The sequence below is a fragment of the Manis javanica genome, chromosome 6, assembly GCF_040802235.1.
Source record: "Manis javanica isolate MJ-LG chromosome 6, MJ_LKY, whole genome shotgun sequence".
Taxonomy (NCBI): Eukaryota; Metazoa; Chordata; class Mammalia; order Pholidota; family Manidae; genus Manis; species Manis javanica.
The window spans coordinates 6,222,700-6,241,948 of NC_133161.1; the positions used below are offsets into that span (position 1 = coordinate 6,222,700).

Genomic DNA, 19,249 nt, shown 5'->3' on the forward strand with positions numbered 1-19,249 from the left:
TTTCATTCACTTCATTTTAATACAGCTTTACATGTTTGTATCTTGCAACAACTCCTACTGTAAAAAGTTCATAAGAAAAATTTTCAGCTGATTACAAAATATTTATGTCAAATACACAGTTGGTAAACTTAGGGGGAAAAATATACCAAGAATATATATAATTATAGAAGTAAATTTGTATTGAACATGCCAGATATAAAGTATATTTTATTATTCCACATTTTATATATTCTCGAAGATGAAGAAAGATAAATTCAAATCAGTTAATTAACTATTCAGGTCTTTCATTTTATTTTGGTAACAAAAAAATCCAAAATTATTAATATTGAATGCCCACCATACATCCATCTGTAAAGAATGATCATAGATTAATCTAGGTGCTTCTTAGCAGGCTTTTAGCTGTTTAGCTAACTTCAGAGCTCCATCAAAATTCTAGCTAGCTTATTTTCAGAAATGGACAAACTGATGCTAAAATTCATATGGAAGTTTAAGACATCCTGAATAGCCTAAACCAATCTTGAAAAAGAAGAGGTTAATTGGAGGACTCACACTTCCTGATCGTACCATAACATTTAGAAACATAAAATGTATGCCAACAATAGCACAAAGGGTGGTGGACAACTTGTCATAAGGTTAGGGGGCCATCGGTGAAGTGGTATAATTATATGAAATAGCCTGTTAAAAGTTTAAGATCTCTATTTTACAATTTAGGGCAACCACTAAAAATGAGGCATAATAATAAATGAATGGTGAAAAACAGAATCATTTTTTAAATACTCTATCCAAAAGCAGGTCAACAAAAGGAGGTGGGGAGAAAAGAGTACCACTGAACATCTGGAACACACAGAAAACAACTAGTAAGGTGGCGGACTTAAACGCAGTCATATCAGTCAGCACATGAAGTGTTTGGTGATGGGATTAAGATCCAGAATATGTTTTTTAAAAACACGTTAAAACCAGTAAGAAAAAGACGTCACAACAGAAACACTGACAGAAGATATGAAGAGGAAACTCACAGAGGAAGAAACCAAATGTCTAGTGAATATGAAAAGATGTTCCATTTCCTTAATAATTGGGGAATTACAAATACAATACAAAGTAAAACAACGAACTACCATTTCACATCCACGGGGCTGGCAGAGGTTCCAAGTCTTATCGAAAGTGAAAACAGGCCCCCCTGCACAGCTGGTGGGCATGTCACCAGGTGCCCCTCTCTGGTGAGCAGTCTGGCAAGTCTAGCGGAGATGAAGATGCTCCTGTCCCCCAGCACGGAGGGTCTCGGCGTCTCTGGGAGAGAAGCTCCCACAGGGTGCACAGGGAGACGGGTATGTAGATGTTCCCGAGAGCAGGTTTGTCTTCCTTCCTCTTCAGGAGAATGGAAAGTAAATTGGAGTTTATTTATTCAATGAAATAGTGCATTTCAGTTAAAATGAATGAACCAGATATACTTGTTTAAATATGACTGTGTGTCAAAAATGATTCATGGGGGGAAAAAAGCAAGTTGCAACCAGATATGGACTGAATTATATCATTCACATAAAATTTTGAATCCCCAAATCAGTGACATGCACTGTTTACTGATACCCGGTTGGAAATGCACCCAGACTGGGGAACTCTTAAGCTGTGGGAAGGGAAGGAAGGACGCCCTTCATGGCGCTGGCCTTCTCTCTGTCCATAACTTTGCATTTTAGAGAGAGGCCGGGGTCCTGCTCCTGTTGCCTGCCGAGGCAGCCTCATCCCTGACCTCCCTGGGGCCCCTTTAGGTGAACAAATATATTCTACTTTTTCCCCTCTAAGTTAGTTCCAGTTGGGTTTTCATCACCTGTAAGGAGGAAGCCTGCCTGTACTCTCTCCTTTTATTTCATTTCCAGTTCTTTCCACCTGGTAGGTATTCCATAAATATGTGTGTACAAGTGGACCTGTCCAGGAAGGGAAGCCGCCAACTCTGCGCTCCTCCATTCTTTGGGGATCTCTCGTGGTTAGAAAGAGCCTCCATTCGAGAGACGGAAACCGCAACGTAGGGTAAACAAGTCACTTGCCACTCGGCCTCAGTTTCCTCCCAAATGACGGGCCTGGCCCCTTGCGGCCCTGGCACCCTATGATTCTCGGAATCCCGGCCTTTCATGTCAAAAACAACACTCGGGCATTTCACAAAAGCCACCCAGCCCCCGTGCCACCCCTGGAAGCAGAGCCCGCTTCCCTGGAACCCGGGCTGCACAGAGCCGGTCACATGAACTCCGGGCTCCCTTCGGTGTGACGGGTTTCTTAGATCCCTTTGTGAGCGCAGGTCTTGAAAGGCAACGACCCGGGTTCTGGGTCTGAGAGGAGCAGGGGGATCCGGCGGGAGGAAGGCTGTCGGACCAATCAAGCCGCCTCCAGACCCCAGCACGTCGCCTCGGCTGCGCGCTTCCTTTCTCCGCGGCTCGCCCGCCTCCCGCTCTCGCCCCAGGGTGCCCGGGGAGGCGAGGACCCCAGGTGAGAGGCCGGGGGGCCCGGGGGCGGGAGGCCCGAGCGGTTCGGCCCTGCTCCACGACGGGCTGGCCCGGGGCTCAGGGCGTGTCCGCCGCCGCCTGGCTGCTCGCTCGACACTGTTCGCTCCTACCGGCTGTAGATGGAGCTGTCTGGGTTCCGGCAGCCTCCGACGAGCCTCGGAGTGTTTCTCTTTAAACGGCCTGAGAGGGACATGCCTCCCAGGATGCAGTTTGTATCAACATGGCAGCTGCTGTGCAGCTCCCCTGCTGAAGAGGCGCCGGGACGGCAGCGCAGCTCGCAGCCGGGGCCGGGGCCGGAGCCGGGGTCGCAGCCGCGGCCGCACAGGGGCCGCGCGCGGGCCGGGGGCCGGTGCTGAGGGCCGGGGCCCAGCTCCCGGCCGGGGCGCAGCCTGCCGGGCGCCCGCACCGCCGCGCGCCCCGCTCCGACGCCGCCGCCGGCTCGGCCGCTCCGTCCCCGCCCGCCCCGCGCGCCCCGAGCAGGCCGGGCCCGACGGCCGCGCGAGCAGGGCGGGGAAGCAGGGCCGGGCGCACGCCGCCTGCGGAGGGCCTGGGGGCCGGCCTGCGTGGGGCCCGCGGCGGCGGCGGGGGCGGCTCCGGGCCGGGGCGGACGGCGCGGGGGCATGGCTGAGGCGGCCCCGGCTCCTGTGAGGGCGGCCCGCGCGCGCACGGACGCGCGGACTCGGGGCCCGGGGGACGGCCTGCGCGTGCCGGGCCCCGCGGCCCGGCCTGGGGTTTCGGTAAGGGACAGAAACGCTGCGACGCTGGTGGGGGGCGGGGGCCGTGCGCCCCTGGGCGGAAGGGGGGCTGCGGGGCTGGGAGCCGGCCGCCGTCCGGGCGAGGCCGCGGGACGCCAGGGCCTGGCACGCACGCGGGCCGGGAGTTGGGCGTCTGGGGCGGCGCGCCTCGCTCCCCGCGGCGACGGCGCTGCGTCCGTCGGGGTTGCTGCCGCACGTTTTCCGCAGAGCTCGCCCCCGCCGAGCCTCACGCGGCCGGAGCGCGGCGCCGACGCGGCTCTTCCCATTTCGCAGAGCGGAGACACTGAGGCACAGACACTTGGCGGCGACCCGCCCAGCCGGCCCCAAGGTCACGTAGCGAGCCATCCGCGGCGCGGTGGCCGCGTCCCCAGAAACGCCCGCCTCCCGGGCTGCGGGCCTGGACGGGGAAGCGGCGGCCGTGACGGCGGCCTTCCCCGGGGTTAGGAGCCTGGCCAGGCGCGCGGTGGACGCGGCCCGTCGGTGGGGAGGTGACGCCGTTGGGAGGCCGGGCAGCGCCTGCGTCTCCGCCGTGGGAAACCGCGGACCCTCGGGCTCAGGCGCCTTGGCCTCCAGCCTCTGCGTCTGGAGGGCCCCGGCCACACTCGGGGGGCCAGACGGATGGGGTCTGGGGAGCGAGCTACCGAAGGTGTGGGGGTTGATGTTCCTCCTCAGTGGGCCATTCTTAAAAATCAGTCTTAAATATCCCCGCCGACCTGCTCTTTGAGATGCAGCAGCCGGGCAGGGGAGGATTGCTGCGTGGGAGTCAGTGGCCCTGAGCCTCAGTTTCCTACTGTGTTCAGGAAGGGGTTGGGATGTATGGCTTTATAAAGAGCCTACCAAATCCTAAAAAATAATAATAATATAAAAACTCCTGGAAGAATAAAATGATTTTTTAAATGCCGATCTCTGGGCGTAGGTCTCCAGGGCGCTTGAATAATTCAGGGTGAACCACACTGGGTTGTAACAAAATTATCATGGCTCCCTTTGTAAGTCAAATATATGTGTTTATGTATTTTTCTACTAATGTGGCATGAATCCTGGAGACCCCGTCCACTTAGGATACATGGGTAGGGAGGGTTGGTTAAATCCTGTGAAATCCCCCTGCCCCCAACAATTTGAGAATGCAAGTTTATTAATCTTATATATTGTATTTACAGCTCCATCCCTCTCTTTGGCATTTCATTGTGCCTAGGGTAAAATCAAGCTACAGATTACTGGGACTGATGAAATTATAGCAAGGGGCTTTTATGTTGGGGCAGGGGAGGGGATGTGCTCCTGTGGTCCCTCTGTCTACAGCCCTCCAAACCCAGAAATGGAGAAGGACTGTCTAATAATAGAGAGCAAAGAAGTGGTATTTTCCTTTGAGCTTTGCTTAGACTAGTTGGTAATGGTGTCTTGCCCTTCCAGCTTTATTTACTGTACTGGAGCTTTTTTTCATTGTTTCGGTTAAACCCCTGAGTAATACAGAGTATAGAGACCAACTGGGCCTCTGGGGATTTCCCCTTCTTCCTACTAGTTGTAGGCAAATACCCTAACTCCCCTCTGAGGACAGGGCCCTAATGTGCCTATTGTGTTACATTCTGTTAGTCATTTCCATTTGTCTGAGGCTCCTATCCCAGAGGGCTGTCCAGTCCTGTCCCCCTCGCCTGTCGCCTATGAAGAGTTCAGAGGTGGCTCAGTTGTTGATGAGCCTCAGGTTTAGGGGTCTGTGAACCCCTTGACAGTGTTTGCAGAATTTTAGGTATGTGCCCATGTGTATTTTTTAGGGAGAGAATCCATAACTTTCATTAGGTTTTCGAAGGGGTCCCTGATTCCAGCTTTAAATGGAAATGTGCTTATGGACAGGGTCTTCCCACAGGTCTTTGTTTAGTCTCCAAGCCTCGGGATTTTAGGGGTAAAAGGATTCAGAACATATACTGGCCAGCTGCCTCAGCTGACAGATGAATCCCAGAGATGACCTACAGTGGAGGCTGAAAGCCCAGGCCCTAGAGCTAGACTGCTGTGTGACCTTGGACAAGTCACTTAATCTGTCCATGCCTGCAGCATCTTCCCAGGCTAAGGGTGGATAATAATTCTAGTAGCCTCTGTTTCATAGGGTTTTGTGAGGATTAAATGAATTAACCCTTTAAATTGCTTAACATGGTTCACGGCACCTAATAAATGCCAAATAATTGAGAGCTGTTTGCTGCCTGATTAACTCACATCTGGTTGACCCAGGCACAGCTGTTGGAGCATACTACCTCAAAAACCTTTTGCCTAAACAAGATCTTACATCTTCAGTCCTTGGCGTAAGAGTGTGATGCTGTCTCATTTAAGCCACCCATAAGTCAATGATGAACAAATAAAAGAAAAACATGTTAGAAAATATAAATAGGTTTAGATGGCCTTTGATAGATCTGAAGGAACTTTGTCATTTACCCTAATAACTTCTTTTGCAACCCAATAATTTATACTATGCATTCATTCAGCAGTTTGTTGAGCACATACTATGTATCAGACTGGACTTGAGGGATGTGCTAATTTTCAAAGAAAATGGGAATTTCAGTTACTTTAAAGATCACTTGTATATGGCGCATCAAAATTGGCCAGTCAGCAGTCATCGAGGAAAGATGAATGGACAAACATTGTTAGAGAGGAAATTCTATTCAGTTCCAATAAAGATGCTCATTGTCTGGGTAGGTAAATACAGAGCTGGTCTCTCAGAAGACCTTGGCTTTGCCTCCCTGATGACACAAAAATTCTCTAAACATGGATGTCCAAGGTGGGGAAGAGGGAGAGCGTGGATAATTGAAATCCCAAAAAGGATCATCTTCATTTTGGTTCAAGTCCCCACCAGTCTTGACACCAGGCACAAAACTGGCTGCCTTCATCTCTGCCTCCAGGCCGCCTTTTCTCCTCGTTTGCCGCCTCCTGATCCACAGGGCGGAATGCAGGCTGCCAGGGTACACCTCCCGCCGTGGGCCAGCTGCCGGGGACCGCAGCTCCCGCAGGAGTGGCCGAATTGCCATCCCCTCGCCTGGCTCAGGCCCTGTCTTCTCTGCTTCATAGCAGAAGCCCATTCAGCCTCTCCAGTAGGGCCTGGGTCCCTATAAGTTGTCTCAGTGTCAAACCTGTACCATATAAATTCTGAGAGATTTTATTGGTAAGTCACCAGTTAAGCTTTTATCAAAGTGTCTGGCAAAACAAGGTAATTGTGTGTCCTTACTGTTGGACAAAGTGAGGGAAAGAACATGTCACTGTGACTGCCTGATGACAGAAGTAGAAGCAGTGGGGCCAGATGTCATGGTTACCTTCTAGGTAAGTCAGTTAAACAGCTCTGGCCCCCCCCAGTAACCACCACCCATCTCGAGGGGGGCCTTGGGAGAGTAACAATGCCTGGCATTTACAAAATTCTGCTCTATCATTTTTCAAGGTCTTATTTAGTGCTGAATGCTCAACTCAGGGAGGTATCAAGTGTGTTAGATACTGTTATCTTTATTTTATGGATAAGAACACTGAGAACAGAAAGGTTGAACAACAACCTGGCCAGGGTGATCAGGCAGCAAATGGTGTAGACCGGACTGAAAACCGCGCGTTGCCATTTGAGGCCAGCACCCTTCCTCCGTTCCTACACTACTTACTGTTCATGAGATGATTGCTGTGAGACATATGTTGTGAACAAAGCAGGAAGTGGCTCTATAAAAAGCAGAAGAAGGTGGTGTAAGCATTGTTTGTTATTAATAATTGTATTATAATTTATTTATTAATAATCATTTTATAATAGATGTCTAAATCACTGCTAGGGTCTCAAGAAAAGATTCGTGTCCATGGCCTATATGTTAGTACCCCCAAACCTGAAGCCCTTTTCCTGTGGGTACTTGTCTTTGGCGTTTATGTTGCCAGCTGGAGCCTCTGGCCTTCACTCCTGTCCTTTCCTTTCCCTCCTGGAACACAGGTCCAGCAGCTGGACATGGAGACCCAGCGCTCGTCACCTTTGTCATTCCCCGGAGTTCTGCCTGAAGAAACCCCACGTCAGGCCCCTGCTGGCCTCCCCCGAGAAACTCTGCTCCAGTCCCGCGTTCTTCCCCCCAAAGAAATCCCTTCCTTGTCTCCCGCCGCTCCCCGACAAGGCTCCCTATCCCAGGCTCCCAAGCAAGAGACTTCTGGCCGAATGCCGCCTGTTCTCCAGAAGGGACCTTCACGCCTGTATCCTGCCGCTTCTGAACAAGAGACTCATTTCCGGGGCCCCCTGACTTCCCCAGAAGAGACCCAGTATCCACCCTCGGCTGCTGCTGAACAAGAAATCTCACCTCTCTCCCACTCCACCCACCACCAGGAAGCCCCCCTCCACTCCCCGGAAGTTCCTGAGAAGGACCCCCTGACCCTCTCCCCAACAGTTCCCGAGGCCGACATGGACCCCCTGCTCCAGAGCCCAGTTTCCCAAAAGGACACCCCCTACCCGATCTCTTCTGCAGCCCAGAAGGACACGCCACTCCCGACCGCAGAGATCACCCGCTTGGCCGTGTGGGCTGCCGTCCAGGCGGTGGAGAGGAAGCTGGAGGCCCAGGCCATGCGGCTTCTGACGCTGGAGGGCAGGACCGGGACAAACGAGAAAAAGATAGCCGACTGTGAGAAGACGGCCGTGGAGTTTGCGAACCATCTGGAGAGCAAGTGGGTCGTGCTGGGGACCCTGCTGCAGGAGTACGGGCTGCTGCAGAGGCGGCTGGAGAACATGGAGAACCTGCTGAAAAACAGAAACTTCTGGATCCTGCGGCTGCCCCCGGGCAGCAATGGGGAGGTCCCCAAGGTAACTCTATCCCAGCTGGGGCTTCCCAGTTGAATTGACTTGTGTTTAGAAATTTAATATGAAAGAGGGAGAAAGTGACAATTAAGGAAAAAAAAAAATCTAGTTGCCAATAGAGCTTCATGAAGAACAGGACAGGCCAAAAGCAGGTGGTTGCTCCCATTGATAAAACCATAGGTTAGCAGATCAGAGAAACATCCCAGCGATAAAGGATTGTCCACTTAGAAGGATGTGCAAGTCCATGATGTCTGTGAGGATAAGGCAGAGCAGAGGCCCAGTGGTGGAGACGTAGGGAGGCCTTACAGTCAGTCACCCGTGCGTGGGGGTGAGTGGTTTGCCGTGGGGTGGGGGAAGAACTCTGAAATGTTCCAGGGCTCTGTCCTGTTCAATGTTTTCATCAGTTGATTTGTAAATCATGTTGATGCCAATAAAAATGTGATTTCAAGGAGTATCCTAAAAAACTAGACAAGAGTTAGGTTTTAATAATATTTCCCAGAAGATTCTGAAGGAACTTGAATGTCGACTGGTTAACTTTGTGATTTTTTGTGCTGCCACCATTTTTCATAGCCTTACATAGTAAAAAAGCCTTGGACTGTATCCCCCAGGCCAACGTCTCGAATTATATTGTGTAGTTGAAACACTGGGGGGGTCTTACTAAATGTAGAATCTGGCTTTGTGGGTCCAGAGGGGGCCTGAGAGTCTGCATTTCCAGTAAGTTCCCTGGTGGCGCCATTGCCGCTTGTCTGTAGCGGCCACGTGTTCTACGACAGTGAGGATTATTGTCCTGACAGGAAGGGGACCAGGCGGGATGAGCCCTGAGGCTCAGGGTTCGGGTGGTGGCTGCAGCCCCGCCCGATTCTAGTCATATCCTTGGTAAAAACCCAACCGCTGTGCCTTTGGGCCTTTCCCACGGTCCTGAGAAGAGGTATCAAGCCAGGACCGGGAGGCTGGAGCCATTCACTGCCTCAGGATTTGGCGGCCAAGGGCCTGTGACTGCCTCCAGCTGGTCTGAGCTGAGCTTGTTGTGTGGTTTCAGGTTCCTGTCACGTTCGATGATGTCGCTGTCCATTTCTCGGAGCAGGAGTGGGGGAACCTGTCCGAGTGGCAGAAGGAGCTGTACAAGAATGTGATGAGAGGCAACTACGAGTCTCTGGTTTCCATGGGTAAGGAGAAGGCGTCACTCGCCGGTGGCCTCCTTCACACCAGCTTGGAGTTCCCTTGGAACCTGTGGGGGTTCTGAGCTCCAGTACTACCAGTGATCGAAAGCAAAGAGATGAACTTAGAGAGCACAACAAATTAGAGCAAACGCCCTTGTAGGCCCACTTACGTCAGCGCAGCACAAGGTGGATGCCTTGTGAACAGATACCACTCTGCAGGGAGGCCACTAGGGCAAGCGGGGAGAAGACAGAATCAGACGTCAGTGGTCTCTCACCTTCATAGAATATCCTCCACGGCTTCTATACAGTTAGTTTGTCCAGCAAACTATTATTAAGCAGAATATGAGGTGCTTTGCAAAAGTCCCATCATTTAATCCTAAGTCCTCTCCTGTGAGGGGGCTGGGACAGGTGTCGGTGCTCCTGTTGTACCATCAGGGGACAAACACTGTCATTGGCTGAGGGCTTGCGTTCCCAGGTTCTTGTCCCAGTTGTGCAGAGGAGGCTGTGACCCAGGGAGGTTACATGTCCTAGGTCCCCAGCAGAAAGTCACACATTCACTGAGGTCTCTCTTACTCCAGAATCTGTTTTCATTGGTCAGAGTATTTAAAGATGAAAACCTGGGAAAATATACTTTAGTTTCATGTGTCCTTTTTGTTGATATGAAACTCTTTGGATACACAAGAAAGTTAGACAAGCGTTAAATATGCTATTGCATAGAAACTTGATTCTTGCTAGAATTAATACACACACATACCTCCCTGGTAGGACACCTTTCTCTTTTTAATATGTTTTTTTCTTTTCTTTTTAAAGGATATATATAATTGTGAAAGTTCAGCCATTTAGATTCATCTAATAAAGAGCAAGCACCACCCTCCCACCAGTGCCACTCCCCAGATGTAACCACCGTGAACCTTCAGCCTGTGTTGGTTCTCATTTTTCTGTGTGCATATGCAAACATACACTTGTGCACAAACAGTTTGCTGTTTGCACAAATGGGACCATACGCTTATCTTACCTAACGGTAGGCCACAGATAACTTGCCACATCAGCACAGGTGGGTTTGTGGAGAAGGACAGGGCAGCTGTGCAGGTCAGCAGCAAGCCCTGCCTGCGCACTGTGGCAGGGGCTCTGCGTCTGTACCCAGACATGAGAGCACCTCTGTAGGGCAGAGTCCCAGATGCGGGCTTGTGGAGTAAAGAGGGTGCGTGTTTATGTCATGGCCACTGTTGTGGCGCCCTCCAGACGCTTGTGTGACGTGCGGAAGCGCATGGCAGCGCCTTTTCTCCATACCCTGGCCAAACGATCTTCTATTTCAAAGAGTTGTCTTTTCCAATGGGTGAAAAACAACAACTCCTTATTTTAATATGCATGTTTGATGATAAGTGAACTCATGCATCTTTTCCAGTGTTTACTGGCCATTTGCATTTCCTCTATGAATTACCTATTCATACAATTAGTTTTTCCCACTAATTGTAGAGGCTTTTTATATATAATTATGAATATTAATCCCTTGCCTTATATATGACAAATGTGTGTGTGTGTGTATGTTTCCCTCAAGTTTCTTCATCTTTTATTTCCTAAAGCTTTAAACTTTAACGTAAGGAAATCTGTCATTATTTGGCTTTATGTTGCGGAGCTTTGTTTTGGCTCCTAGGTTTTATCAGGATTAGTTTTTTACTCTATAAAATTTCAAATGTCTTGTGCCTTTGTCATGAAAAACCCGAGCAGGCATTGGCCACCTGTGACCAGCAGGAGCCACAGATGTCAGAAGGGCCAGCCTCTGTTGGTGGGCATGCAGTGAGCGCCCCCACACTGGTTGAAACACACACCCATGTGCACACACACACACACACATAGCAGGCCCTGAGGTGGAAGCTGGAAACCGGCCGTTTCTTGTCCAACATTGCTGGCCATGGGGAGGGCAGCTGCACCTGGTGTCACGTTCACACGGGTGACACCTTTGCCGCATCCAGTGTGACCTCACCACATAGTGTATTTTCTTTCCTTTTTCCCAGACTATGCAATTTCCAAACCAGACCTCATGTCGCAGATGGAGCGCGGGGAGAGGCCGAGCAGGGAGGAGCAGGAGGACTCCGAGGAAGGCGAGGCGCCCACGGACCCCAGTGCCGGTGAGTGGCTGCCACGTGGCCCAGCGCTCTGCCTCCTGGATCTTTCAGCATTCTGGAGGCCTGTCATGGGGTGTTGCCATCCCAAGTAGACCCTGGAGGGATATGTCAGCAGGCTGTGTTGCAGGCAGGAGGCCTGTGGGGACCTGCGTGGGGCCTCCTATATCGCCAGTGGCCCAAGTCCAGATAAATCAGAATGCCATTGGGTCCGTTGTCTCGGGGGGTCTCTGACATGATGCGGTGGCACCTGGCTGTCCGCAGGGAACAACAGGACCCGAAAGGAAGGCAGCCCCTTGTCAGTGTGCTGGTGCTTGTGCGCCCGAAGCACCCCGGAGGAGGGCCGTGCCAGTCACCAGAAGGCGAGGGATGGGTGTGGACTTTACCCGATACATCCCACAACATGCAGGCCGTGTCTCGACGAGGCAGCTAGATGGAGGCAGCAGGTGCCAGGCTGGACTGGCCACGTGGCTCAAGGGCAGACCCCGGTGTCAGGCTGCCTGCATTTGAATCCTGGCTTCTCTACTTACTAACAGTGTGTTTTCAGTTACTGAGCCTTTTTGGAGGTCTACTTTCCTCACCTATAAAACAGGACAGGTTCTGCTATCTAGGGTCTGGCATGGTGAGTGGTGTGTACCAGTGGCCCAGTAAACACGGCTCCTGTCATTCTGCATGGGATGTTGCCCCTTCCACGGTGGCCACCTTGGGAGCCTACACACTGGCCCTGTGGGTGCTCGCGTGGTGCGTAGTTCATTTTTGGAGCTCCTGCTTTGATTACCTTTGGACCTGCATCACTTACCTTGAAGGTCTTCAGTGGAAGCAGATCCTTGTCCTCTGTAGCCAAACATCATTGGGGATCATGTCTTGAAAAAGGGGCATAATCTCGCAGAACTCACTGGGGTCATGCGATAGAATGAGTTATAAGATATACACATTTAGTCATTCAGATGACCAAAAATATATTCCTCACATATAGATGGTCTTCATCCACAGTTGCTGAAAATGCCTCGGAGCCATAAAGGTGAAATGGTCTCTTGTTATGTTAATGAGAGACTCTTGGACCCCACCTAGGGTGCTGGTGGTTGCCAGGGGAACGAACCTTTTGAATGGAGGGTGGGAAGGCTCAGCCCCAGCCCCCAATCCCTGGGAGGGGAGAGGGCAGAGGGCTGGAGGTTGAATCAGCCAATGGCAGTGAGTCAGTTATGACTGCAGTAAAGCCGTCCAAAAACCCAAGAGCATTTTGCTCCCTCTCGTCTCTCTTTGCCTCCTCCTCCTGCCTCGGAGAAAGCTTCCACGCTTGGGGAGCTGGGACCAGAACACTTCCATGTCCAGGCCAGGCCCCAGGCTCCATGAGGACAGAAGCTCCTTTATTTGGGACATGTGATCCACTCTAGCAAATTAATGGAGCCCAAGGGGGAGACCATGGGCACTTCCACTCTGTAGCTGGTGGGTCAGAAGCACATGTAACAGCCCCGGGCTTGCAGTTGGCATCTGGAGTCGGGTGTGGGGGCCAGGGGCTGGAACCTCCATTGTGGGATGGAGCCCTTAGTTAACCTAGGGAATCTGGTGCTGTCTCTGGGCAGATAGCATCAGAATCGAGTTCTCGGCACTCTCTCGGTGCTCAAGAATCGCCTGTGACGTGTGTGGGAACACACACATTGGAAATGGGTCCAGGAACCTGAAAGGAGTTGGTGTGGAACACAGGCAAACAGCCAGCTTCTTGTTGTGAAATAATGTCACTGATTCTGGGACCTATAAACTGGCTCCCAAGAGGAGGTCCAGAAACATACTGAGTGACATCAGCCCTGTGGACTAAGAGCAAAGGTTACTTACCAAAGAGACAGGGCCCTGAGGGAGAATAAGTGCTGGCCTGTTTCAGAGGATCCAGGATCTTTACGTTCTAGAGATTTAAAGTGAGGGGAGAGGCTGATCCTGAATTATTTCTGTCAGACAAAAAACATGGGTTCAAAAGTAGATGAGAATGGGGAGCTGGGGACAAAGTGTGGCAGGTGGCGTGCTGACTGGAGGAAGAGAAGCCTGGATCTGAAAGGCTTGAGGGGCTCCGTCCAAAACAACGGTCAAGTGGGAATAGAGAGATTCAAAGTAGGAGGAATAAGAAAGCAAGTGTGGGAGGCAAAGAATGAGAATATGGGAGAGGCAATTTGTGGTAAAAATCCTGAAATCCAGTCTGATGTTTCAGTGGGTTTGTGGTCCAGGTGCTACTCTTCTAGCATCTTAGAAGCTCTAGGATGAGAGCGTCAGTCCCCTCCCTGCCGCTGCCCGTTCACACTGCCATCATGGATGGGCCTGCCAACAGCGTGGGGCCAGAATAAAAAAAAAAACAGATAGCCCTGCCCACTCTGCCCCAGGCCGGGTTTGTTCTGGCACACACATGTCTGCAGCTGAGCCTCCATGGGGAGACCAGCCTCACAGAGGCCACCTTGTGAGGCTGGCATGTGCCATTTGTTCCACTGTCCATCTCCAGCCACTTGGAGCCTGGACTGGCTGGAGGACAGGAGGACATGGGAACCACTGCCCCAGAGGGCTGGCCTCGAACTTACGCCTCTGTGTGACCCAAAAGCTTGGCCTCTGGATAGCAGGGTGGTTCTGTGAATGTGCAGTGATCAGCCCCCAGCACATGAGCTGTAACCCGTGAGTTCACTGGATTTTCCCATAGGAGGGTGACCACGAAGCCAGACCCACGTGTGTGGGAAAGGCTAGAAAATTGAGCATTTTCATATTTGCAAATACACCGAACGTTAACAGTTTTATGACCTGGCTCAGTAAATCCATTCAATAAACTATTATTTATGGTATGGATCCCTAAGGCCAAGGAGATCCAAAGGTGATTCAGATACCGACCCAACTCTCAAAATACTGGGAGCATGGGCTTCCTTTCCTGGTCCTGTAAGGGTGGCCATGGAGGCTTAGAGAAGCCAGATACCATTCCATGTAATAAATGAGCAGAGTGAAGCAGACAAACCGAATGGCATGGCTGGAATCCAAGTTCTCATACGTCGTATGTAGTTCCAGTCTTTTAAAAAAGCAGTTTGGTATTTTGTAGTCTTAAAGTGTTTTAAATATTTAAAATGTTCATATACTTAATAATTTCCTTTTTGAGAGTTTATAGTATGGAAAAGAATCCAAAATATGGATTAAATACAACATTATGATGGACTATTATACAGCCACTAAAATCATGAAGAGTTTTTATACCGTAAGCTTCATTGTAGGCTTATTATTTAGATCATCAGATGTTTATGCCAGGGCCTATGTCAAGAGCCTTATGTCATCAACCAAAATGCCCCACATATATAGAAATACAGTCACCGTGATAGTGTGTGAAGACAAGCATCAGGCCTGGGAGACATAAAGCGTGGAAGACCTTACTGAGATTGGGAGATTCAAAAAGGCCTCTTTGAGGAAGTGGGATTTTTAGTGGCAGCCTAAAGAACGATAGGAGTTGCAGTTGCTCGGAGGAGAGACCGGGGCTGGGAGAACAGGCGGAGGCTCTTACTGTGGTCCAGGTGGGAGACTTCAGCATGGCCCAGGGAGAGGAGCAGGTGTTTGTGAGCTGTGTTGGGGCCCAGGCCTGGAAAGGACTGTGTGATTGCGGATGAGGAGCGTGAAGGAGATGGAGGTGCTGAGGGTGACTCCCAGGCCTGTGACTTGAGTAAGAGAGCAGGTGGAGGACAAAAGGGAGTTTAGGTCTGAGAAATGACAGCAGCACGTTAGGTCCGAGGTCTCCATGAGGCCTCAAGGACAAGGTGTTGAGAAGGCAGCTGAATAAAGGAGCCTGGAGTTCAAAAAAGATCTGAGCTGGAGTCGGACCCCTGCGCATTGGCACCACAGGCCGGGCGAGCTCCCGCAGGCTGCCGAGGGGGCGGGGAGAGCACGGGCCGGGCCTTGTAGAGCAGCTTTGGAGATCTGGAATATTTTGGTCGGGGTGGGGCATGGGTGTTGGTATTTTCTAAGAGCCTCCAAGGATGATTCTCATGAGCAGCCACGGTTGGGAATTTTTGTTGTTAGGTTTGAGAAAAACAGGAATGAGAGGAAGCGAAGGAAACAGGAGGAGGAGCAGAAAGGCAGCAAAAATTAGCATCGTGCATCATTGGGTATTTCAAGAGGAGTGTTTCCAGAACGAGGGGGTGTGGTCAGCGGCACTGAATCTGCAGTGCGGTTTAGGAAGGCGTGTCTGGTGGATCTGCAAATTGGGAACGTGAGTGAGCTTCGCACGAGAGATGGTGGTGGTGGGGAGGGGTGGAAGCCTGCGAGAGTCGGTGAGGAGTGAGTGGGAAGTGAGGAAATGGGGAGGGACAGACACATCAGTTGTTCGAGTTTAGCAGGGAGTGGGGAGTGGAAATACGGGGCAGCAATACGGGGTTGGTCCTGTGTGCTTGAGATGGGGTTCACTAAAGCCTGTTTGGAATGTTGATGGGAATGAACCTGTTGATAGGGGGGGTTAATAATGTAGAAGTAGAAAACGTAAATACAATATGAAGTCAACAATGTGAATAAAAGATAGAAGAACATTGAATGGAACCGTACCAAAATTATATTTCTCTATGCTTTGTAGTGAGCATATATTATTGAGTAAAAATAATAATAACAAACATATGGACAAAGACTTCAAGTTAAGGATGGCAGATTGAACAGATGTTTACTCCTACTTCCCAAACTCCCCTAAAACAAGAGTAAAGGGACTTTTAAAAGAAATGGGCAAAGAGACAACCACAACCAAAAATTGAAAGCCTGAAAATAGATGGCTGGGCAATTCCTGGTTTAGAAATTGGTAATAGGAAAGAAAGCTGAGGAGAACCCAGTTTTCACTCCACCCCCACCCCCACCTACTCAAAACTCTGGAGTCTGCAGTACCACAGACTGTAGGTGTCTTTGGAATTGGGGGTGAAGGTGAGACTAAAAACAGAGGATTAGCTGAACATCTTATAAAGGGACATTTAAACACTACCGCTTTCCCCAATCCCTACAACTGGCATTGGCCTCTCCCAGCCCCGGCAGGTGACCAAGGCTCACTGGAGAGGGCAAAAAAGAGGGTCTGTGAACATAGACACCGGGCACCGTTGAGGGTGGGGCACCACGTTGCAAACATGGGGCTAAGTGAAAGTTGACGTGCAAGTATTGAGATCTACAGCCTCTTCCCTAATTTGACTCCCACAACGGTGCTGACATCCAGAATTAAAACCTCAGAGCAGGATATTGGAAGAGTCTTATCTGGAGACTTTTGGGACCCACCCAAGACGTTTCCCACTGAGACGAACTAGTCATATCATCCTACTGGGAAACCCATTGTTAGCAAGCTCTACCTGAATGCACCAAACTTTAAATTCTCTTATTCTGTGTTTAAATCTAAACGGACAACCAAGAACCATGAGACATTTTGGAAAAGCCTCTAATATAGAGACCAACAGAAAAAAAAGTGGAAAAGTAAATTTCAAGGCTACAGACACCATGCAGAGAGGGGAAAAAAGTAGGGTTAAATGCATAGATACACATCTATATAAATATAGGTATATACCATATATATATATTTTTTAATATTCCTTAGGTAAAAGGAGTGAATGATCTGTGATACAAAAGTGTAATGCTTATTTTAAAAATAATAGAAAGGAACTCTTGGAAACTAAAAATACAATAATACAAATAAATAGTTCAGTAGCCATGTTGGAAGGTATAATTGAGCACACTTCCCAGAAAATAGAGGAAAAAGACAGAAAATAGGGAAAGAATAAGAAAGTTAAAGGTTGGAAGTCCAACATCCAGATAATAGGAATACCAGGAAGAAAAAAAAAACCAGAAAAAACAGGGACAAGGGAATAAGCAATGAAATAATTCAAGAAAAATTCAAGCAAGATTTTTTTTTTACTTGTCAAAATTTTAAAGATCTAACAGAAAGTTCAGTGGGGAGGTTGGAAAGCCCATGTCAGCCCTGGAAGACACAGCTTTCCAGACTGAAAGAGCCCACCAGCTAGTCGGAAGAATGCATGAAAACAGACCCCCGTCTTCAGTAGTTCAGCAAGAAATTTCAGAGACTTGCGGACAAAGGAGATCCTACAGGCTTCCAGAGAGAAAAAACAGGTTCATTCATAGGAACAAGAATTAGGATGGTTTGGAGTTATCAACAGTATTGGAAGCAATAAGACACAGAGCAATGCCTTTAAAATTCTTCACATTTTAAATTTAGGAAATAATCTTCTAGCCATTCCAGAATTTGATATCTAGCCAGACTATTCTAATTAACTATGAGAGTGAAATCGAGATATTTTGAGATGTTCACAGTCTCCCATGCACCTTTTCTCAAGCTGTGGAGGGAGCTTTGCCAGAATGAGGAAGTAAACCCAGAAAGGTGTTGGGAGGTGAAGGGAACCCCGGAGCTGCCGAAGGGAGCCCACAAAGATAGCCGTGTGCCTGGAGACAGTCGGACTGGAGCGCAGCACCAGGGCCCAGGAAATTTTCTTCAAGTAGAGGAAACTGAAAAATTCCCATAAAGTCTGAGAAAAGGTTCATGGAACAGGGTTGGGGAGAGTTTGAAGCCGATTTATATTAGCTCCAGGGAAAGCAAAAAGGTTTATAGGCACAGAAAAGTACTTATAGTATACTGCATGATTCAATTTTAAATAATAATCCCTAATCTGCTAATGTAAACCCAATGTTAATCCAGCAAGAATTGCTAGAAGAATTGGAAGTGATTGCCTCTGGGGAGCAGGAAATAGGGGTGGGGGTGGAAGACACCTTTTCAAAAACTAGTTTTAAAGAACTATTCAGCCCTTGGCCTATGCACATAAGTAACTTTTAAAGCAAGATTTTGTTTTTTAATTGCTAAAATTTTAAAGATCTAACAGGAAGTGCAACGGGGGGATTGGAAAGCCCATGTCAATCATCATTTCTTTGCTTTGGGCTGGTACAGAAAGTTAATGTAGCAACTGGTTTTTATTCTATAATAAAACTCAGAAGTTTCATCAGCATAATTCAAAAAGAAAAAATAGAGTGGAAGTCCCACATAATTGTCTCTCAAGAGAACATTTATTCTTCCCAATTTTTGTGTATACAGAAACACACAGTCTTAATTATATTAGTAATACATAAATACATTCTCATTTAAAAAAACACAAACAGTATAGGAGTACATTGTTTGGCAACTTGTTTTCAATAAAGTATCTTTGACATCTTTACATGTCATAACATATAAATCCTTTTTTCTAATAGCAGACTATAGTATTATTTGTATTGATTTCATAATTTATTTAAATAAACTCCCACTGAGGTACATTTAGAGTGAAAATTTACAACTTTCAGTGCTTCATTAAAGATCCTTCATAAGAAAGTCTTTGTGCACTTCCCTGAAAGAAACTTACTTAGAAGTAGATTTTCTGGGCCAAAGGACACACCCATTAAAAAATTTAATAGATTTTAGCAAATGCCCTTCAAAACAATTGTGCCAATTTATACTTCTTCATTCGGCATGAGACTACCTGTTCCCCACACCCATGCCAATAATAGGGGGTATTATTATTATTTTTTATTATTATTTGCCAAACTGATGGGTAGAAAAGACAATATTTTGGTATTTCCATTCAATTTCTGTAAAAGTGATGCTGAGCATATTTCCATACTCTTATTGATCACAAAAATGTCTTATTTTATGAATTCTGTTTTGCCTTTCATCCTTCTTAGATTATTTATTTTTTATTATTGATTTGTAAAAGCTTTTTAAATATTAAGGATATTAGCTTTCATCTGCCCTATGGATGTGTTTCCAAGTTGATGGTTTACTTTTGTATATTTGTATGTGTGTGATAGAGCTGTTTTAAGTTTTTATGTGTTCCCATGTATCAGTTTTAAATTTGTGTATTCAGATTTACTAGTAATTTTCTTTTTATTTTCTGGGTTTCATATAAAGTGTAGGAATACTTACGCAGCC

General features: G+C 48.5%; 1 protein-coding gene and 1 long non-coding RNA gene across 3 annotated transcripts in view; one reads left to right on the forward strand and one right to left on the reverse strand.

The window, feature by feature from the left end:
• Positions 1-2,482, reverse strand: LOC108395716 (uncharacterized). The gene is made up of 2 exons (XR_001852733.3): positions 1,823-2,482; positions 1-1,365 (listed from the first exon to the last, which is right to left on the reverse strand). It is a non-coding gene; the product is annotated as an uncharacterized lncRNA (long non-coding RNA).
• ZNF777 (zinc finger protein 777) overlaps positions 2,347-19,249 on the forward strand; it is a 26,599-nt gene continuing 9,696 nt past the window's right edge. The window contains exons 1-4 of one of the 2 annotated variants that reach the window (XM_036999356.2): positions 2,347-2,475; positions 7,182-8,033; positions 9,067-9,193; positions 11,203-11,316. In XM_036999356.2, the coding sequence (XP_036855251.1) occupies positions 7,197-8,033; positions 9,067-9,193; positions 11,203-11,316 (1,078 nt within the window). In that variant the 5' untranslated portion in view covers positions 2,347-2,475; positions 7,182-7,196. Of the gene's footprint in view, positions 2,476-2,986; positions 3,230-7,181; positions 8,034-9,066; positions 9,194-11,202; positions 11,317-19,249 lie in introns of those variants that run through there. The other variant, XM_036999355.2, reaches the window with a different exon arrangement.